The sequence below is a fragment of the Eumetopias jubatus genome, unplaced genomic scaffold, assembly GCF_037043125.1.
Source record: "Eumetopias jubatus isolate StellerSeaLion01/CBP00866 unplaced genomic scaffold, mEumJub1_p1.0 scaffold_12, whole genome shotgun sequence".
Lineage (NCBI taxonomy): Eukaryota > Metazoa > Chordata > Mammalia > Carnivora > Otariidae > Eumetopias > Eumetopias jubatus.
Window position 1 is genome coordinate 81,754,547 of NW_028274818.1, and position 19,079 is coordinate 81,773,625.

At 54.7% G+C, this 19,079-nt stretch overlaps 1 protein-coding gene across 1 annotated transcript in view; it reads right to left on the reverse strand.

Annotated features, from left to right (window-relative positions):
- Positions 1-1,619: 1,619 nt before the first annotated feature.
- The window catches only part of ABCC6 (ATP binding cassette subfamily C member 6), a 46,913-nt gene continuing 29,453 nt past the window's right edge, over positions 1,620-19,079 (reverse strand). Inside the window, exons 19-31 of the mRNA XM_028117671.2 lie at positions 18,658-18,832; positions 17,084-17,159; positions 15,387-15,513; positions 13,464-13,671; positions 12,236-12,546; positions 10,261-10,460; positions 8,125-8,251; positions 7,265-7,366; positions 6,323-6,469; positions 4,606-4,764; positions 4,357-4,523; positions 2,534-2,728; positions 1,620-2,206 (exon numbers count right to left, since the gene is read on the reverse strand). Of these exons, the coding sequence (XP_027973472.2) occupies positions 2,098-2,206; positions 2,534-2,728; positions 4,357-4,523; positions 4,606-4,764; positions 6,323-6,469; positions 7,265-7,366; positions 8,125-8,251; positions 10,261-10,460; positions 12,236-12,546; positions 13,464-13,671; positions 15,387-15,513; positions 17,084-17,159; positions 18,658-18,832 (2,103 nt within the window). The 3' untranslated portion in view covers positions 1,620-2,097. The remainder of the gene's footprint in view (positions 2,207-2,533; positions 2,729-4,356; positions 4,524-4,605; positions 4,765-6,322; positions 6,470-7,264; positions 7,367-8,124; positions 8,252-10,260; positions 10,461-12,235; positions 12,547-13,463; positions 13,672-15,386; positions 15,514-17,083; positions 17,160-18,657; positions 18,833-19,079) is intronic.

A 19,079-nucleotide genomic window follows, 5' to 3' on the forward strand; every position in this document is an offset into this window, starting at 1 on the left:
TACAAGCCCGGTGATCTTGGCAAGCCAAGGTCATGTGAGCTCTCTTGGGCCTCATTTTCTGCATTTCCGAAACGGAGTTGGTAGGTGCTAGTAATGGTGGGGCCAGCCCTTCGGAGGCAGGACTGGGGGCTGGCAAGGGATGCAGCCCTCTGACCCCACTTGGAAGGCATCCAAATGAGCTTCTGGCCACACCTTGGCGGAGGGACGTAGAAGCTGCAATTAGATCTAGATTTAGTTTCCTCCGGGCTGAAAACCCTACGCTGGATAGAACAGCATAAGGTCCCTTGACGTGGCTGGGACAGGGTGGGTGGGTGTCCACAGGCCCTTCCTGATAGAGCAACACAGCTGCTGTCCGTGTATCTGGGTGAACGGTGGGTTGGCTTAGCCCAGTCTCTCTCAATCAGGTGACTGATCCCCCAGGGGACAGTTGGCAGCATCTGGAGACATCTTGTCACAACAGATGACGGTATGATTGGCATCTAGTGAGGAGAAGCCAGGGATGCTGCCGAGCATCCCACAGTGCGCGACCCAGAATCATCAACCCCACGTCAGTAGTGATGCGGTTAAAAAAAAAATCCTGGCGTGTATACCCTCTGCCCCACGGAGGACCCAAGGAGCTCCTCCAACAGAACGGTATTGACACTAATAATGAAAGTTGATTGAGCACGTACTTTGTGCCCAGCTCAGCTCAGACGCTTGCATGTATTAACTTTATCCCCGCAGCGATGCCACGAGGTCACGGCAGAACCCTGGGCTGCCAGAAAGTTCTCATCCAAGGCTTGGACTCGTTCTCATGCCGCCCTTCACCGCAGCGTGTCTGTGTGACCTCAGGTTTGGCTATTTTAGACTCTGGTCCTTCTTGGCCCACGCATGCAGCCGGCTTTAGCCACGCCGTATCAGGTTTCCGACTGCGGAGGGAAACAGGCCGAGCCCCATAGCGCGCCATGCTGGTGCCTCCCCTGGACGAGTGAGCAAGACCTGGCCCAGCTCTGCCGCGGACCTGGGGCTTCCAACAGTCTCCCGAGGACACTCTCCGACTGATGCACCTGCTGGTGGGCCTCCCCTCCCCCCACCCCCCCACCCCCCACCGCCACCCGCCTGCCCCCAGGAGCTAGAATTTGGTCTTTCACACATATGCAATGTGTGCCCTGAGCAAATTCTCTCCGTGGGGGGCCTAGGAGTCCCTGGCTCCGCAAATCTTGTTTTTGGCGCTGAAGGTGCTGGTGTGGGGGGCGGGCCTGTTCTTGGTAGGGGGGTTGGGGGGGGCTCGGCCTGTGTGTCGGTTCAGACAAGATGCTCCTTGGGGCTCACCTATGAGGGTGGAGGGGCAGCAGCAGGAGGTGTGGAATTCCCTGGAATCCTATGGGGAGCTTAAAAAAAATACCAGAATGGAGAGCGCATCAGCGCCTGGTTGCGGGTGGGAGAAAGGCGGGTATGGTCACAACATGGTGACCGGAGGGGTCCTGGTGGTGCTGGACATGCTCGGCATCCCGACTGGTGGTGGCAGCTGCAGAAGCTTGCCCAGGGACACGTGCGTGTGTGTGCACGTGCACAAATCCAAGTGAAAGTGGGGAAATCCGAACAGCATCGGCCCATGGTACCAACGTCACTATTCTGGTTATGATACTGTACTACTGTTTTTCAGGATGTTGTTGTTGGGGGAAACAGAGTAAGGCTACCCAGGAACTTTCTGGATTATTTCTCATAATTGCTTGTCCATCTACAACCATCTCAAAATAAAGGGGGTAATTTGTAAAAGGACACGCTCCACTGCCCCGGCCCCAGCCCCAGGGATGTTGATTTTCAGGGTCTGTGGTGGAGTCCGGGCATGGGTGGATTTTTGAGCCCCTTGGGTGAGGCCCCTGGGCAGCCAGCGCAGAGAGCCACCAGCGACTTCAGCTTCGGGGTGGGACGAGGCTGGACGAGCCCTGATCAGACCGACCTGGGCCTTGCTGGGTCCTCCCAGGTCTGTGACGGTTGGCCACTTCTGCCATTTTCCTCCCAGAGAGCAGTGCCAACCAGTGATGCCTGGGTCCCTGGCACCCCCAGGGCACAGGAGTCTCTCTGGACTGGTACAACGAGGCGAGGGTTGAGGGCTCAGACCAGGCCTGATTCCTGTGCCAGCCTGTAAAACAGGCCCTTCTGGGCCAGCAGCTGGGCTGGGCTGCCACTCTCTGCCATCTGCCCCTTGTCCATGACCAGCACCCTGCAGGGTAGAGGGAAACGAGCGGCTCTTAACCAGCCCAGCCGTCCTGGGCGCTCTGCTGCCGAAAGCCCAGCGTGTCTGTTCCGGAAGAGTCTGGCCTTCCCTGCAGTTTCCTGCCCCGGGCAAGCAGGGTGGAAGCATCAGCTGGGCTTGAGTCCTTGGCCCCTCCCTTTCCCTCGGGGCATCAGTACTGCCTCCTGTAGAGTGTGCACTCTCTAATCCATACCAGCGCCCCTCGGGCTCTAAACCCCGCCTGCTTCCTCTGCCGCTGCAGGGGTGGCGGGGCCGGGGGAGCCCCTGAGGGCCAGCCGGGAGAGGGGTGCGTACCTGGCGCAGTCCATCACAGAGCACAGGCGGTGGGCGATGAGCAGCACCGTGCACCGGGCGAACCAGCTGCTGAGGGCAGCCTGCATCTGGAGCTCCGTGCCCGGGTCCACGGCGGCCGTGGCCTCATCCAGGATGAGGATCCGGGTTTTCCGGAGAAGGGCCCGCGCCAGACACAGGAGCTGCTTCTGGCCCACGCTGGGAATGAGTGGGAGGGTCAAGCCGGACACTGGTGTGCCTGCACGTCAGGATGGGCAGGGTCTGCCCACAGATGGGGCTTCCCCCGACAGCTGCAGAAGTTGGGGGAGTGTGTGTGTGTGCACATGCACGTCTACACGTGGGTCGGTCCCAGGTCCACAGAGCTGGTAGGAATCCCCATCCTGCCATTTTTGAGCAGGGTGACTCGAGGCAAGTCATTCAAACCCCAGTGCCTCAGTTTCCCCAGCAGTGAAACGGCTATTTCTGTTTCTATTCTGGGGTTCTCACCTGGTGCCAGACACACGAGTGAGTGCGTGTGCATATGCTGGGTCACTTCTCACAATGATCACCAAGGTGGTTACTGTATTAACGAGTCTTGTGACTCCTGAGGGTGTGAGGACAATACAAGTCACATAAAGTGCTCAGTGGTCTGCTTGCCCCAGAGAAAGCCCTCAGCACCCGGGAGCTTGTCCTACTCTAATTACAGAGAGGGAAGTTGAGGCTTGAGAGCACACAGTCTGTGAGACCCCGCACCCTGGAGACCCAAGGGTGTCTGGGGCGCTTTCTTGCCATGCTTAACCAACTGAGCCACCCAGCCGCCCCCAAAATGTCTTGGTTTTGAAAAAAAAAAAAAAAAAAGCACACACCATACACCTGGCAGCATTCTTCACAGTAGCCAAAAGGCGGAAGCAACCCAAGTATCCATCAATGAATGAATGGATAAAAGAGATGTGGTCTATCTGTACAATGGAGTATCATTCAGTCTTAGAAAGGAAGGAAGTCCTGACACCTGCTACAACGTGGAGAACATTGTGCTGAGCGAAATAAGCCAGCCACTTAAACGAGATACCCAAAGTAGCCAAATTCCTAGAAATAGCAGAATGGCGGCTGCCGGGGGCTGCAGCCTGGGGAAAATAGGGAACTGCTTCTTTAATGGGTATAGGGTTTCAGTTTTGCAAGATGACAAAGTTCTGGAGATGGGTTGCACAATGGTGGGGATGTACTCAACACTACCAGTTGTACATTAAAACATGGTAAAGATGCTCAATTTTGTGTGAATTTTACAATTAAAATTTCTCTAAAAAGGCATAGGCCAGGGACACCTAGGAGGCTCAGTCGGTTAGGCGTCCGACTCTTATTTGGGCTCAGGTCATGATCTCAGGGTCATGAGATCAAGCCCTGCCTTGGGCTCTGCGCTGGACGTGGAGCCTGCTTGAGATTTTCTCTCTCCCTCTCCCTCTGCCCCTCCCCCACCCCCCACTCGCACGCGTGTGCTCTCTCTGTCTCAAAAAAAAAAAAAAGCATAAACCATATGTTACTCAATACTCCCAGTGAGCGTGTGGTTAAACACCAAAATCAAACACCATACTTTTGCAGCAAAATAAATGCTGAGTGGGATAAAGAGAGACCATAAGTAGCCTTGTGTGGGTAAAGGTTGGGTTTTGTCACCCAGACACATTTAGGGACTGAATTTAGGAAAAAGAACCTGTCTACTCAGAGCCTGTGTTGGCGTTTGGGATTGCTGATAAGCGACGGGTTCATACCGTGAGTACTGACTGAATGGGGCTGACTTCCAGGGCACATTAGCCCGGGGCTGACCCCAGTCAGGGCGTGGGGGGCAAGCCTACCTCAGGCTGTGACCTTGCTCGGCACACTCATACTGCAGCTGGCCCGGCAGGCTGGCCACCACGGCTCTGAGCTGCACTGTCTCCAAGGCTTCCCAGATGGCCTCGTCCGTGTGCTCATTCAGCATGTCCAGGTTCATCCGCAGAGAGCCGGGGAACAGCGCGGAGTCCTGGCCGGAAGCGGGCAGAGGGTCAGAGCCGGGCCCGGCCGTGCCTCTCACCTCTGCCCACCCCGTTCCCCCCAGACCTCACCTGGGGGATGATGGTGATCCTGGACCGTAGCGTGTGCAGCCCCACGTGGGCGATGGGGACCCCGTCGATCCAAATCCCCCCCTCAGCCGCCTCTAGGAGCCGCAGGAGGCCCCCGGCCAGGGAGGACTTCCCGGCCCCCGTCCTGCCAACGATGCCCACCTGTCAGGGGATGGGAGGCGAGGCTCATTCTGACCAGGCCCGACCAGACGAAGGCAGGCGACGGGCCGGGGGGTCCCCGGGCATCTCTGCGAGGTCTTTCCCCTGTGCCCAAGATCCATCCGTCTATCCATCATCCTTTGAGTGTCCGTCCTTTCTTCTGTCCCTCTGTCCTTTCATCTGATTACCTTTCCATATACCCATGCCATTCTATCCAACCTTCTTTCTGGACATTATTACCTTCCGCCCCCACCGTCCCATCCTCCATCAGCATTTACTGTTGCATTCTCAGTGTCTGACACTCCGTGGAGGTCCGGCACGATTTGTTTTAAGAAGTGAATGACGCGTGTCACCCCTTGTAGGACAGGCACTGTTCCAACCACCAGGAATACAGAAATGAAGGAGTCCTTGCTCCAAAGAGCTCCCTGTGTGGTCTGGGAATAGTGCAACGGAGCATACTTCATTTGAATACAGTGGGATGAACAAGCCCCCTCTATAATCAAACTCTGGACCTGAAGCTGCCCGGGATGGGGGTGGTTAATGGGGTAATCAGAGAAGGCTTCATGGTGGAGGGGATTCTTGAGTGACAGCTTGAAGGATGAGTAAGAGTTTGGGGAGGGGGAAGATTCCAGGTCAACCACACTAAGTGCCAGACTGTAAACTCCCCGAGGGCAGCACTGGGTGCCCGCCTGGCCCAGTGAGGTGGCTACTCCACGGTGTTGGCTAAGCCCCAACAGGGCAATACATGGAGACTTGGGCACAGCCTCGAATGCCAAGCTCAGGAGTTTGGGCTTTCTTCTAAGGGAAGCTGGGAGTAGACGGAAGGTCCCAAGCAGGGGAACGACATGTCCGAATAAAGATCATAGGAAAACAGATGGGAGGTGGTGAAACGGGAGGCTGGGGGGCTCGGTTAGGGGCCTGGAGCCGTCCAGGGGAAGGCGGGAAGGAAGTGCGCCTGGGTGGGGAGTCCATGGGACTAAACATCTGTAAAATGGGATAATCCTAGTGCTTCTGCCTAGGGTTGTTGTCAGAGTAAAACTGCAAATGATAATGAATAAAAGCACTGGTAAACATTTCTGCAGCCCTGGCGATGTGCCAGGCCCTGTTCCAGACAGTGTCCCTACGTATTAACTCAGTTAAGCTTCACAACAGCTCTAGGAGAGTGACATTATGATTTCCAGTTTTACAGATGGAAAAACTGAGATGAAGACCTGAAGCGACTTGCCCAAGGTCAGCCATGGCAAGGCTAGGAACTGACCCCAGGCCAACTGGTTAAGGTACGTGGAGCATTCAGCCCTCTGCCCCGGCACACAGTAGGTGTTCAACTAATACCAGAGGCAAAAAGAAAGAAGGGAGTCGGGGAGATGCCTCCTCGTCTGGGACACCAAGGTGGGCGGGCAGTGCGCCTCACCAAGATGGCGGCAAGTTTGGGGAAGACTGTAGGTTCGGTTAGGGTGTTGGTGGGTCTGCAGACCAGGGGAGCTGAAGCGGGGTGTGGAGGAGGCATTGCTCATGCTGGACCTGGCCTCCGTGAGGAGGAAGACGTGGCAGAGCCGCTCACCTTCTCTCCGGCGTGGATCTTGAAGGACACACCCCGGACAGCCAGTGGGAGCTCAGGTTGGTATCTCAGCCCAAAGTTCCGGAACTCGATCTGCCCCCCGTGAGGCCAGGGGGACCGGGCTGCACAGGTGGGCAGCTTCCAGGGCGCCTGGGGCAGGAGGGGACACGGGGTCAGAGGAGCCTCTCTCCGAGGTGTCTCACGAAATGGCCCACCTCTTTGAGGTTCAGTTTCCTCTTCTGCAAAATGGACATATTTACTGCTTTTTTACAGGGTAGTAGGGGGCATGGAACACAGCAGAGCGAAAAACAAATGATATCTGGGATTATAAAAATAATGCTGGTATTGGCTACTCTATTATTATTATTATTATTGGCCACTATTAATTGTCAAATAATAGCCTCTCTTCCTCTAGAAGGGGTAGACACGCCCCTTCACCTTTGCGAGGAGGACAAGACTGTGCCGTAGGGGGCATTAGCTGCCGCTGGCTCTTCCCGGGACCTTGAACGGGCCCTCCACCCCCTGGAGGTGTCAGGGGGTTCGGTAAGAGCAGTGGGCGCGTATCGAGTGCCTACAGTGGGCCTGCCCCGCCGTCCTTCCCTGCGGGGTCTCATGCCCGCCCCCGTGCCCGCACTGTGGGCTTCCCCTGTGGCTGTGATCTTGCTGGGACGTCTCTGTCATGTTGCTAGCATGCTCGTGTCCTGCCGCTGTCACTCATGGTCCCCCCCCCACCACTCAGAAGCAGGACCTGCTCTGCTCAAGTGAAGAAGCCCAGGAACCAGGATTTGTCCTGGTTCCACACGCTCTGCTCTTAACCGGTACTGCTGTGTTGGCCCTGACTGCAGGTCCAGCCCATGGTGCTCGGGGCTCGCACGCCTGGAGCAGATCTAGACCCGGGCCCACCCCGCCCCCTGTCTCCCTGCCCTTCCCCCCCTCCCCAGTCACCTCCTTGGGCGTCTGGTCGTAGTCCTTCATCCGCTCCACCGACATGATGCTGCTCTCCAGGTCCGTCCAGCTGCGAACAGCCCACTGTAGTGTCTGGGTCATCTGGTGGGAGAAGGCATGTCAGGCCGGCTTCCGCAAGGCCGCCCCACAGGCTTGCCTCAGGGCCCCCTGCAGACAATCCCCCAGGTCCTGGGACAGACAAGGGGATAGGATTCGACTGCAGCCGCCAGGACACCCCCCCTGCCCACTTCCTTCTATGCGGAGTAGAAAGGAGCCTGTCCAACCCATCTTGGTACAGGTGGAGAGATAGGACCAGAGAGGGCGCATGGCCCTCCCAAGGACACACAGCAGGACCCAGGCCCGCTGACTTCTGTTCTGAGAGATTTCTATCTCCTGATTTTCCCATCATTTTGCCTCATTGTAAAATGAGGGTAATGAGAGGATCCCTGATGGGGTTGTGGGCAGAGTTAAATGAGTTAATATTTGTAAAGCTGTGAGAACAATGCTTAATTCATTAAGAATGCTACTTAGATACATATTTTCCCCTCATACATATGATCTGACATTAGGTATTGTTATTAATAGTTAACAAAATTTAGCAAGGCATTCTCTCTCTATATATATACCTTATCTCTCTATAACATTTCAACTAGTCTTTACAGTGTGTGAAGAGATGACGGCCCCATTTTTCAGATGCGCACACTGAGGCTTTGTGAGGGAAGACTCTGGCCCAAGGTCCAGGAAGGTCCCCCCAGCTAAGCTTCTGTAGAGCTATATTTTCCTCACTGGTTGGTAGTTTGGACTCGGCTCCTGGAAGGTCCAGTTGGCAGGGGTCTGTCTGTCTTGGGTGTTGGGAGTACCTGGAGGGCGGTGGACACCGAGAAGCCCACGAGGCCGGCGCTAAGGTGGGCCTTCCTCAGCACGGCACACATGGAGGCTGCCAACACCAGCATGTTTCCCAGCAGCTCTATGTTGGCAGCCAGCCACCTGCGAGGGGAGGCAGGTAAGAGCCTGGTCAGTGGGGGGCCCTGTCTGCAGGACTTCCTTCTCTGGGCACAGGGTCCGGTCATCCTGCCAGCTTGAGTCCTACAGGGGTCCCCAGCAGTGGTCCCCTCCACACCCCAGACCCCACCCAAGCTCAGTGGGTGGGGGCGTTTGATGATTGCCCGCCTCACCTGTGCCCAGCTCAGAGCCTGGCACACATTAGGTGCCAGTTTTCTGTCCCTGGGATACGCCTGGCCATATCCCTTGTGCTCCCCCTGCCTGAACCCAACCTCCATCTTATCTTCTTGCCCAAGTCGGCTCGAACGTCGCCTCCTCTAAGAGCCCTCCTGGACTGCTCCCTCCTTTCTCTCTCTCGCATGTAACTGATAACTTCATAACAGTTACCATTCTTGATAATAAAACCATTTACTCAGCCCTTGACCATCAGTCTCCATCGGCAGGTTGTGAGCTCGGCGTGGGCATTGGCTTTGTCGCGTTCATGACTCTGTCTCCGGTACCTAGCACGGGACCCAGCACATAGTAGGTGCTCAATGGCGAGTATATTGAGTGGATGAATAAATATGCAGCCCCTCCTACTGGACTCCCTACTCTACCATTCATTCATTCAACAAACAAGTATTAAGCATCTACTGTATGCCGTGCATGCCGGAGGCACTGGGGACACAGTGTGATCCAGTTTTAAAATCCCTGTCTTCAGGGAGCTCTGGGCTTAACTATATATAATCTCTTGTTCTCCAAACAACCCCCCAAAGTGGGGTTGTCCCCATTTGACAGGTGAGGACACTAAGGCTCAGAAGAGTTAGGTATACACATTAACAAGTCTTTGAAGCCACATCACCCTGACTGATACCAGAAAGCATGAACCTTTTCAACAGGTCATGGGTTTTCAGTGAAGCAGCCAACAAATGAATAAATAAGCCACTTCCTAGACGGCTGACCTTGAGACAGTCCCTTTGTTTCTTTAAACTCCAGTTTACCCATCTGTGGAATGAGGTAACGTCTGGCTCCTTACAGTTGAGAGGATTAAATGAGATGTGCCATATGTAGCACGGAAATCAGGGGGCCTTCCACATAGTAGGCGCTTTCTAAATGTTCATAAGTTCTTTCCTCCCTAGGCTGGGGCCCCAGGAAGAGGCAGGCCAGGTCACCCAGAAGGCGTATGAGAGTGAGACATTGCCCACAGCCACCCAGCCTGAGAGCATCAGCTGGCCAGGGACCTGGGTCACAAAGGAGGAAGGAATTCGCATTTACTGAGTACCTACTGTGTGCTTGGCCCTCTCCACACTATGGCACCTGGATTCAAAGCCTGAATCCACCACATATTTGCTGCGCAGCCCTGGGCAAGTTCCTAAATCTCTGTGCCTGAGATTCACCATCTCTAGAATAGTCTCTGCCTCGTGAGTTGTTAATAGGGCTAAGGGAATAAATCCATGTAGAGTGCCCAGAACAGTGTCAGGCATGTAGTAAGCTTGTTACAAGTATTAGCTGAATGTATTTACTGAATCCTGATAGCCACCCCGTGAAAGCCATCCCACTTTGACAAATGAGGCTCAGAGACGTATGTAACTTGCCCAAGATCGCCCTATGTAACTTGCCCAAGATCGCCCAGCGAGGAAGTTGCAGAGCTGGGACTGGAGCCCAGGCTCTCTGTGCTCAAAGCCTGCATTCCCGAAAAGAGGCTGAGGAGGCTTGTAGAGCTGCTCTCTCACCAAGGCAAGGGTCCAGTGGCCTGACCACAGAGGCTTCTTCCCTTTTGCTGGCATCTCTCCCTCCTGCCCACCTGCTCCTGGGGACTCGGCAGGCCACGTTTCATCCGCTCACAGCGCAAGCCGAGTGCACCCATGGTATGCAGCCTCAGTTTTATCCCTGCCTTGCTGTGTGGCCTTGGGCAGGCCACTTGATCTCTCTGGCCACACAGTATGACCCTTGGTTCACTCTCTGGGGACAGAGATGGAGTACAGTGTCCTCTCTAACCCCCAGGCTTGTCCTACCTCTCAGCCACCAGCCGTGGGAAACTGACTCTCTGGCTTTCGTCCACGTTTGTGTCATTCTGAGCCACAAAGGGGCCCTGGGCCTGGAAGGCTCTGACCACTGCTTTGCCCTGGAAGGTCTCGGCCACATGGGAACACACGCGCGAGTGTCTGGCTGACTCAAGGCGTCTGAGCTGGCATAGGCTGGCCACGTACAGGCTCTACATTGGGACAGGTATGGAGGGGAGAAGTCACAGACACTGATGCGAAGTGTGAGAAGCACAGGGAGCCCCAAGGACAGACTTTCCGACCAGGCTCTGCTACCAGCTTGCTCTGTGACCTTGGGCTAGTTGCTTCCCCTCTCTGGGCTCCCATTTCCTTGCAGGATCAGAGTTTCGTGGTTCTTTTTAAGATCACCTGGGAAGCTCTAAAACCCTCCCGCGGCCCAGCCCAGAACGAGTAAATCGGAATCTCTGGCAGGGTCACCTTGGCCCCAGTATGTTTTTTAAAAAACCTTCTGGGTGATTCTCATGCACAGCCAGGATTGAGAAATCACTCCCCTGGTGTGAATGTCTCATTCCCAGCTCTGAGGCCACCTGCTTCCCTTAGGGCCCAGTCACTGTGGGAACAAAACCATAAAGGACACGGAAGGCAGTTGGCCAAGTGGAACTCATTCCCTTAACTGGAGCTTCCGTGCCAGGCGCCGGCAACATAACAATGCGCAAATAATATGCAGTGTTACTTGGTTTGAGTTGCCATTTGTGTGCAGGCAGGGAGGACTGGCATTCGCTGAACACACAGGCTGTGTGCTAGGCCCTTTACAAATACCATTTATTAATGCGAGGTGGGCATTAGCGGGCTTCACAGTTTACAGATGAGAACACCCAAGGCCTGGACGGACAAAGCAGCTGCTTCAGGTCTCTACGGCAAGCAAGTGGCAGGGCCTGGATTCAGACCCACCTCTGCCTGCCCCGAAAGCTGCCCCTCCCCAAGTCAAGAGGACAGAGAGAATACAGTGGTGGGGTTGTGGTTTTTTTCTGCTCTATTTTTGATTTCCTGGGGCGGGGCTTGGGGGGGTGGAGTTCAACTGTGGGACCCAGTCACGGAGGGGGTGGCATGGCACAGCCTAGCCGATTGGAGTATATGCCAACCCTTGGGTGGCTGTGATGAGCCCCGGGGTAAACACACAACCCCCCCGCCGCCCCCCATCCAGCAAGTCTAATCTTTCCTGGGATTGACCTATGAATGCTGAGCTGGAGAGCAGGTCACTTTGGGTTGGGGCTGTGGGCCTAGGGTGGCCAGGGGCCACCAGGCCTGCCCCCGGAAAGAGAGTGTGTGCAACCTCAGGCCAAGCAGAGCTAAAGCCAGTGGTTCTCAAACATTAATTAGCATGCATTGGAAGGACCTGGAGGGTCTGTTAAAGCCCAGATTCCTGCGCTCCATTTTCACGGTGTCTGTGTGGGTAGGTCTTGGGTGGGACCTGAGAACATGCGTTTCTAACTAGCTCCCAGCTGGTACTGATGCTGTTGGTGTGAGACCACACTTGGAGACCCATGGAGCAAAGATCCAGAGAGAGGGACAGCGTCCTGGCGACCACTGGGTTTAGGAATGTAAGCCATTAGATGCCGTCCTTTCGTTTAAAGCTAATGAAACAATTGCTCGGGCAACAGGAAGAGTCAAACCTAATACAACATTCTTTGAGACCTTGCAATGCCTTCTTGGTTTCTAGATCACTGGGAAAGATGAAGCGGATTTCAGCAGTAGCAGGACGCGCGACGATAGCTACTAAGAACTTTGATGTGGACATCTGGGAGACAGAGATGAGTATAGGATGTTGGGTTGGAAACAAATTGTGGTGTCTCTGCCTCTGGGAATTCTTCTAGGGATTCTCCCCAGATGCCCACTGGGCGGAAGCTCCTACACCGAATCCTGCCCAGAGACGGGATTGGCTGAGGTGCCGTGGGCTAGCCCCGGGAACCTCCTCACTCTCTCCTACCTGAAACCCAGCATAGAGAACCAGCAGTGGCAGGATGACCACAGCAGCCAGCGGGGTGACCACCGTCACTGCCAGAATGACCTCCAGGAGTCCGAAGACATAAATCAGCAACGACCGGACTTTGTCGGGGATGTCCACATCAACAGTGTCTGTCTCCTTGGAGAAGTGATTCAGCAGGTTCCCGAAGGGGGTTCGCTCAAAGAAGCCAATGGGAGATAGCACCACATCCCATAGAAGTCTCTGGAAAAGCAGGCTGGATGCCCGGATCCCCCCTAGGAGCACCATGGCCATGGAGGCAAACAGCCCAAGGGCTGGGGAGAGAGACAGGGTGTTAGAGCAGGAGAGCTGAGGCCACCCCCCATCCACCCCATGGTGGCCATCTTATGATGTGACCACCTTCACAATCCCTTGACGGAACCACCCTGTAGTGGGTTGAATAGTGTGCCTCCCCACCCTGCAAACTCAAGGCCACCAGGAACCTCAGAATGTGGCCTTATTTGGGAATAGGCTCTTTGGAGATGTTTTCAAGTGAAAGATCTTGAGATGGTATCACCCTGGATTTAGGGCGGGTTCTGAATCCAATGACTAGTGTCCTTCTGAGAAGAGAAGACATCCAGAGACACAGAGAAGGTGATGTGAAGACAGGTACAGATACTCTAAGCTATGGATTGCTGGCCCCTAACAGAAGCTGGGAGAGAGGCATGGGACCCAGTCCTGCTGAGAGCTTGGTGGTGGGCTTCTGGCTTTAGGACTGTGAGAGATACGTTTCTATTGTTCTAAGCTACCAAGTTTGTGGTCATTTCTGTCAGCCCTAGGAAACTGATACACCCCCTTCTTCCCAATGCTGATCTGTGTGCTCGGGATGCGGCTCACTTCCCTCCCTGTCGCTGGGGTGGGGCAGATTTTATCCCTGGCCCATCCAAACACCGCAGTTGGTCTGTCCGCACCCGAGTCCTCAGCTGCCCCCAACAACTGGGGGCCAAGATCCTGCATTTATTTGCGGATGAGTCAGGTACAGACTCTGGGGGCTCCAGGAGAGGGGGAATGTGCTGTGTCCCCACTCCCTCAAGCCTTATCTGAAGGATGCAGGTCTGTACTTGGACCCAGGATGTTTGCATGGATGTGCAGGAAGGACAGGGTAAGCCAGGGACGGGAGGACCAGGGACTCCTGAGCACCTGGGAGGGGGCTGGGAGGATGGAGGGTGAGGAGGGCCCCGGGGAGGGGTACCTTGGAGGCAGCCCAGGAGCCCGAAGACCCAGCCCCGCAAAGCCGCCTGTGTCTGCCGCCCGTCCACAGTGGGGTCGTCCGCCCACAGGCTCAGCCAGTAGCTGCAGGAGAAGGAGGCCACTTGCTGGCAGAGGAAGAGGAAGAGAATGTAGAGGCAGAGGGGAGCCCCTACAGCCCGTAGGTAGGTCAGGTACATGGTGGCCTTCACCTGTAGCACATGGAGGGGAGGCAGGGGCAGAGAGAGGCCCCAGGGGAAGGAAGGGAGGAAAGACAACGTAAGACGCTCAGAGCACGTCGACAGGGCAGATGGAACCACCGTGCAGACCTTACCGGTCTTCTCTTGGTGCCTCCGGCCCGGAGCACCATCTCTCCTTCAGGCCCTACCTCGCCTCCAGAACCCCTTTGTCTGCAGAACCCTCAGAGGGCCAGTGGGGGCCGTAAAGGGAACAGGCTGTGGCACTTCCTGGCTTGGGAGTGATTTATTGAACACATACTACAGGTCAGGCATGTGTCTCTGCCCCCATCATCGTTCCCACCTGACAGATAAGGAAACTGAGGCACAAAGAGGCTAAGACCCTTGCCTAAGGTCCAGCTCCCACGAATCTGAAGTTACTCACACAGCCAGAAGTAGCCAGAGCGAGCTTCTGGAGACATCAACCGGCCCCATCTTGCTGTTGCTGTTGCTGTTGCTGACCTGCTCGTGGCTTTCCCTTGCTCTCAGAGAAATTCCAAACTTCTGGTCTATCTCTCTGACCTTACCTCCTACTATCTGCTGGTCTCACGGGACCCCCTTCTTTTCTCTAGCACCCTCGCTCCTTCCCACCTCAGGGCCTTTGCACCTGCTGTCCCCTCTGCCTGGAATGCCCCCCCCCCACTCTGTCTGTGGCTGGTCCCTTGCTTTAGGGCTCAGCTCAAGTGCCACTCTTCAGAGCATCTTAATCCAAGCAGGCTCCTGACTCTCAGTTGGTTGGTCCACATCTCATTGCCCTTCCTTATTTTTTTCTTATAGCATCTATCATTATCTGGTATTACCTTGCTTAGTAGCCTGATTGCTGTTCCCCCCCCACCACTAGTATGCAGTCTCCACCAGAGCAGAGACATTGCCTCGCATGTAGTGGGGGTTCTGTAAGTGTTTTCGGGGTGGATGAGTGGGTAGATGGTTGGGTGGGATAATGGGTGATTGGGTGAATGGGTGAATGAATGGGTAGATGCATGGATGGATGAATAAATGAGTCTGTAGATGAGTGGATGCATAGGTGGGTTAATGGATGGGTAAGTGGATGGATGGATGGATGGATGGATGGATGGAAGCGTGGATGGATGGATGGATGGAAGCGTGGATGGATAAGTGGGTGCATGGGTGGATAGATAGAAGATGGGTAGATGGATGGGTGGGTGGGTGGATGGATGGATGGATAAGTGGGTGGATGGGTAGATGGCTGGATGAGTGAATGGGTGGGAGGCTGGGTGAGATTGAGAGATGACTGAGTAGATGGGTAGGTGGATGGATGGGTGAGTAGGATGGATGGGGTGGGTGGTGAATGGGTGGAAATATAGTGGGACACGGGAATGAATGAGTAGGTAGGCGGATGGATGGGCGGACAAAGCAGCATAGAAGAAAAGAAATGGATAAGCTGCAGATGGTCCTGATTGGAATCCCAGGTTGGTCCCTTGCCAGCTATGAGAACACAAACTCTTTAAGACCTCAGTTTATTCACCTCTAAAATGGGGCTATCATCATCTAATTATAGAGTGGTTATAAGCACGAGGAAATATGAAGGGTCTACAGTTTTACTTGGCACACAGCAGGTGTTCAATAAAGGTGAGTCTCCCCGCTCCCTGCCCAGTGCTGTATCTGATGGGAGGTCTTGAGCCCCGAGGGGTGGGGGGGTGGGCAGAGGGGAGGGAGCAGCTGGTGGTTACCCTGCCATCCTGCACACTGTCCTCTCCTGTTGGCCGTCCTGCCCACTCGGGGTCATCTAGGGCAACCCCTGCCTGGGTCTCTGAAGTGGTGCTGTCCTTCCCGGGGACTAACTTCATGGACCTGCCACTGAGAGGAAAGGAGGACAAATCAGTGTCTCTGTCCACGGGCTGTGTGCGCACCCAACACTCAAGGCCACTGGTAGCCACTGAACCCTGAGGTGCGCTCTGCACTCACTCATTCACTCACTCATTCATTCTACGAGCATACTGAGCACCACGGGGCGTCATGCTCCGTCCTCCCTCCGTGGTGCCCGGTGAAATGCTATATCTTACTCCAGAGGCGAGCTAGCCTGTTCTTCTGATGCCACCTCGCTGAATGAACTTATTTGCCCAACTTTGAAACTTGGTTTTTCAGAGTCTTCGTTTTGGCTTAAGCTTTGCTACAATCATTTCGTGTGCCCCTGCAGTTTACCCTGACTTGCTAGTCCAGTTTGGCAGAATGTCAATTTTGCACAATTCAATGTTGAGGATTTCTCGTATGTCCCTTTCATCTATGGAGGAGTGGGCTACCTTAACCTTGATACCTGCTGAGTGTGAAGCCATGGGCAGCTGACTTAGCCTGTCTGTGCCTCAGCTTCTTCAGCTGTAAAATGGGGCTAGTCTATGTCTGCCTAGCTACCAATCAATCATCTACCCGTCCATCATTTATCAATCTATCATCTGGCTATATATTCATCTATGTACATCCAACTATCTATCTATCTATCTATCTATCTATCTATCTATCTATCTATCTATCTATCTATCATCTATCTATCTAATCTATCTATCTATCTAATCTATCTATCTATCTATCTATCTATCTATCTATCTATCTATCTATCTATCTATCTATCTATCTAATCTTATGTAGGATTATCGTGCACTGGGAAGACAAGCGGACTTGTCCAGTGTGTGACCCAGATGTGCTCGGGGTGGCTAGCTGGCATGGAGAGAAGCTCTGCCCAGCCTCTACTTTCCCCCAGGGACCAAGGCCCCTCAAGATCTCCCTGGAGTCCTTCGACAGCCAGCGCTTAAAGCTCACACTGCCTGGCACCCAGGGGTCCATTGTTCTGTTTTACAAAATCACTTCCCATAAAAAGGGAGAGCTCCAGGTGGCTGGGTTCCTCTGCTGCAGACAGCGCACGATGAGTCCAGCTATGGCCTGGCCGGAGGGGGCTGGAGAAAAGGGGACAGCGGGCCTTCTGGTGAACCCCCACCTGTGTGTTCTGTTCTGGCCTATGCCAAGTGATCCCATGAGTGTAGACTCAAGCCCTTTGCGCAGCAAGTCTGTCAAAGCATGACGAACAACAGGGCCAGGCAGGTCCTTAACAGCTATGGTGAGGATCTTTCTTTGGAGCCAGCCCTGCTCCCCTCTGGCAATGAGACCACCTGACAAACCATTCGTCATATCTGTGGGCACATTGGTCATTCTATGAACTGGCCACTTGGGGACGTCATCATTTTGGCCAATTGATTATCAGATGATTGAGGTGAAGAATCCCGCAGCTGAGCACCATGGCGGGCACTCAGCAGGTGTGGGGTCCAGAGTAGTTTGGGCTGCCCTTACCTGCCTGAGATGCAGCGGGTGACCCAGATACCCTGCCACACGGCCTCAGCCCATGCCCTCCCTGCGTTCAGCACCACAGCGGACTCACCTCTTGGGTCCACCCACAGGCCTCCCGCATCCAGCTGAGCCTCTGGGGTCCTCGGCCTCAGTCGTGAGTTCTGTCTCTGCAAGGTCAAAGGAGTCCTGTCACGTGATGGGGGTGAGTACTTGGGGTCCAGACGCTGGCTTTGACACCTGCTGGATATATGACTTTAACTTGTGTGAGCACCCGTTTCCTTCCAACTGGCTCCTGCAACCGCTCTCCATCCTCCCTGGGTTCTTCCGGGAACATTATTCCTTCAGTCACTCACTCATCCATTCCTTCGTTCATTCACTCAGCAAACACGGTCACACACCTGCTACAAACTTGGGGCTGGAAAGCAGGAGCAAATACCGTGCATGGCGTGACAGCCTTGCCCCAGCAGTTCCTTGTGCCTGGAATGTTCTTTTCTAGTAACTGCCAGCCAACCCCAGGAGTCACTTCCCTGAGGAAGGACCCTTCCTCCGACCATCCCCCAGGCCAGACGGGTTCCATCTCCAAACTCCAGGAGGGTGACGCTGTGAGTCAACACTTGGGATTTTTACCAGGGTGAGCCACTGCTCAACAGATGTTTGTAGCCAAGGCAGAGTCTGGGGCTGGGGGCCCCTGACTGTGTGTCCTTGCTTTGTCATGGTAGCGGGGAATCGAGGGGCAGCATCCAGCCTACTCATGGAAAATCACATGCTCTGGAGTCAAGCTGCTCAGGTTCAAATCCCAGCGCTACCACTTAGAAGCCATGTAAGCTTGGGCTAGTTCCTTCACTTCTGCGCCTCGGTCTTCTCATCTGTGAAATGGAGGCAAAGACAGCCCTGACCTCCCAGAGGCATGGTGATAATTAAATGAGCTCACGCATGGGAGCTCACTGTGGGTGGGCTCGCATCGGCGGCTTCACTTCTAATGCGTGGTCATTTTTCCAGCACACATTGTGTTTTCTGGTTATTAGAAGCCCTAGCTATGGGACACCTGGGTGGGTCAGTTGGTTAAGCATCTGCCTTCGGCTCAGGTCGTGATCTTAGGGTCGTGGGATCGAGTCCTTTGTTGGGCTCCTTGCTCAGCGGGGAGCCTGCTTCTCCCTCTGCTTATGCTCTCTCTCTCTCTCTCTCTCTGACAAATAAATAAATACAATCTTAAAAAAAAGAAGAAGAAGAAGCCCCAGCTAGCGTGTCGTGGGCTTTCTGGCCTCTAGCCACCAAGTGACCACCTTGCTCAGCCTCTGTAGCAGTTAGGAACCCAGACATCAGATTTGAACAACCCCAAAGCTCTAATCTTGTGACCTCAGAAAATCTGTCTTTGACCAGTTTGCTCATGAGTAGGGCAGCAAAGACTGCACGTGCCTCCGAGGGCTGTTGTGCAGATCTAATGAAATAATGTACGTAGAAGACCTGAGCGCTGTTCACACAAGGTGTCACTGGCTCTAACTGAGAGGATGCGTGGCCTCTTCAGAGAGCCGTCTGCTTCCAGGCCTGGGCCCCCACAAAGGCTGTGGCCAAGAGCATTCTAGTCACACCAGTAGGATCCTTGGAGCCTTCTCCCCAAGGGTGGCGGGAGCCAGGCACACACAGCCGGCCAAGACCAGCCAATACCTCCATCTCCACTGTCTTCTGGATGTCTGGCTGCATCCAGAAGGCCCACCAGAGCCCCCTTCCTGTGCACGAGCTCCTGGTAGGGACCCATCTCTGTGATGGCTCCATCTTCCAGCACCACGATCCAATCAGCCTGGGGCAGGACGTGGAGCGTGTGGGTCACGAGAATCCGCGTCTGGGCAGGGAAGGGGTAGAAATTACACTCCTGTGTTTGACCCAGTCTTCCAGAGAGAGCTGGGGGGAAGGGGTAGGCAGTGTCCTGGGGCTCAGTGTGGGGCAGCTCCCCTTCTCGTACTCCTGCCCTCTTTCTGTCTCAGCAGAGCAACAGAGGGTCTCCTTCGAACGGTGTCTCGAGACAAGAAGACACAGGCTTCCCGGGAACCCGGCCAGTGACCTGAGGTTGAGCTGGAATAGTCAAACCA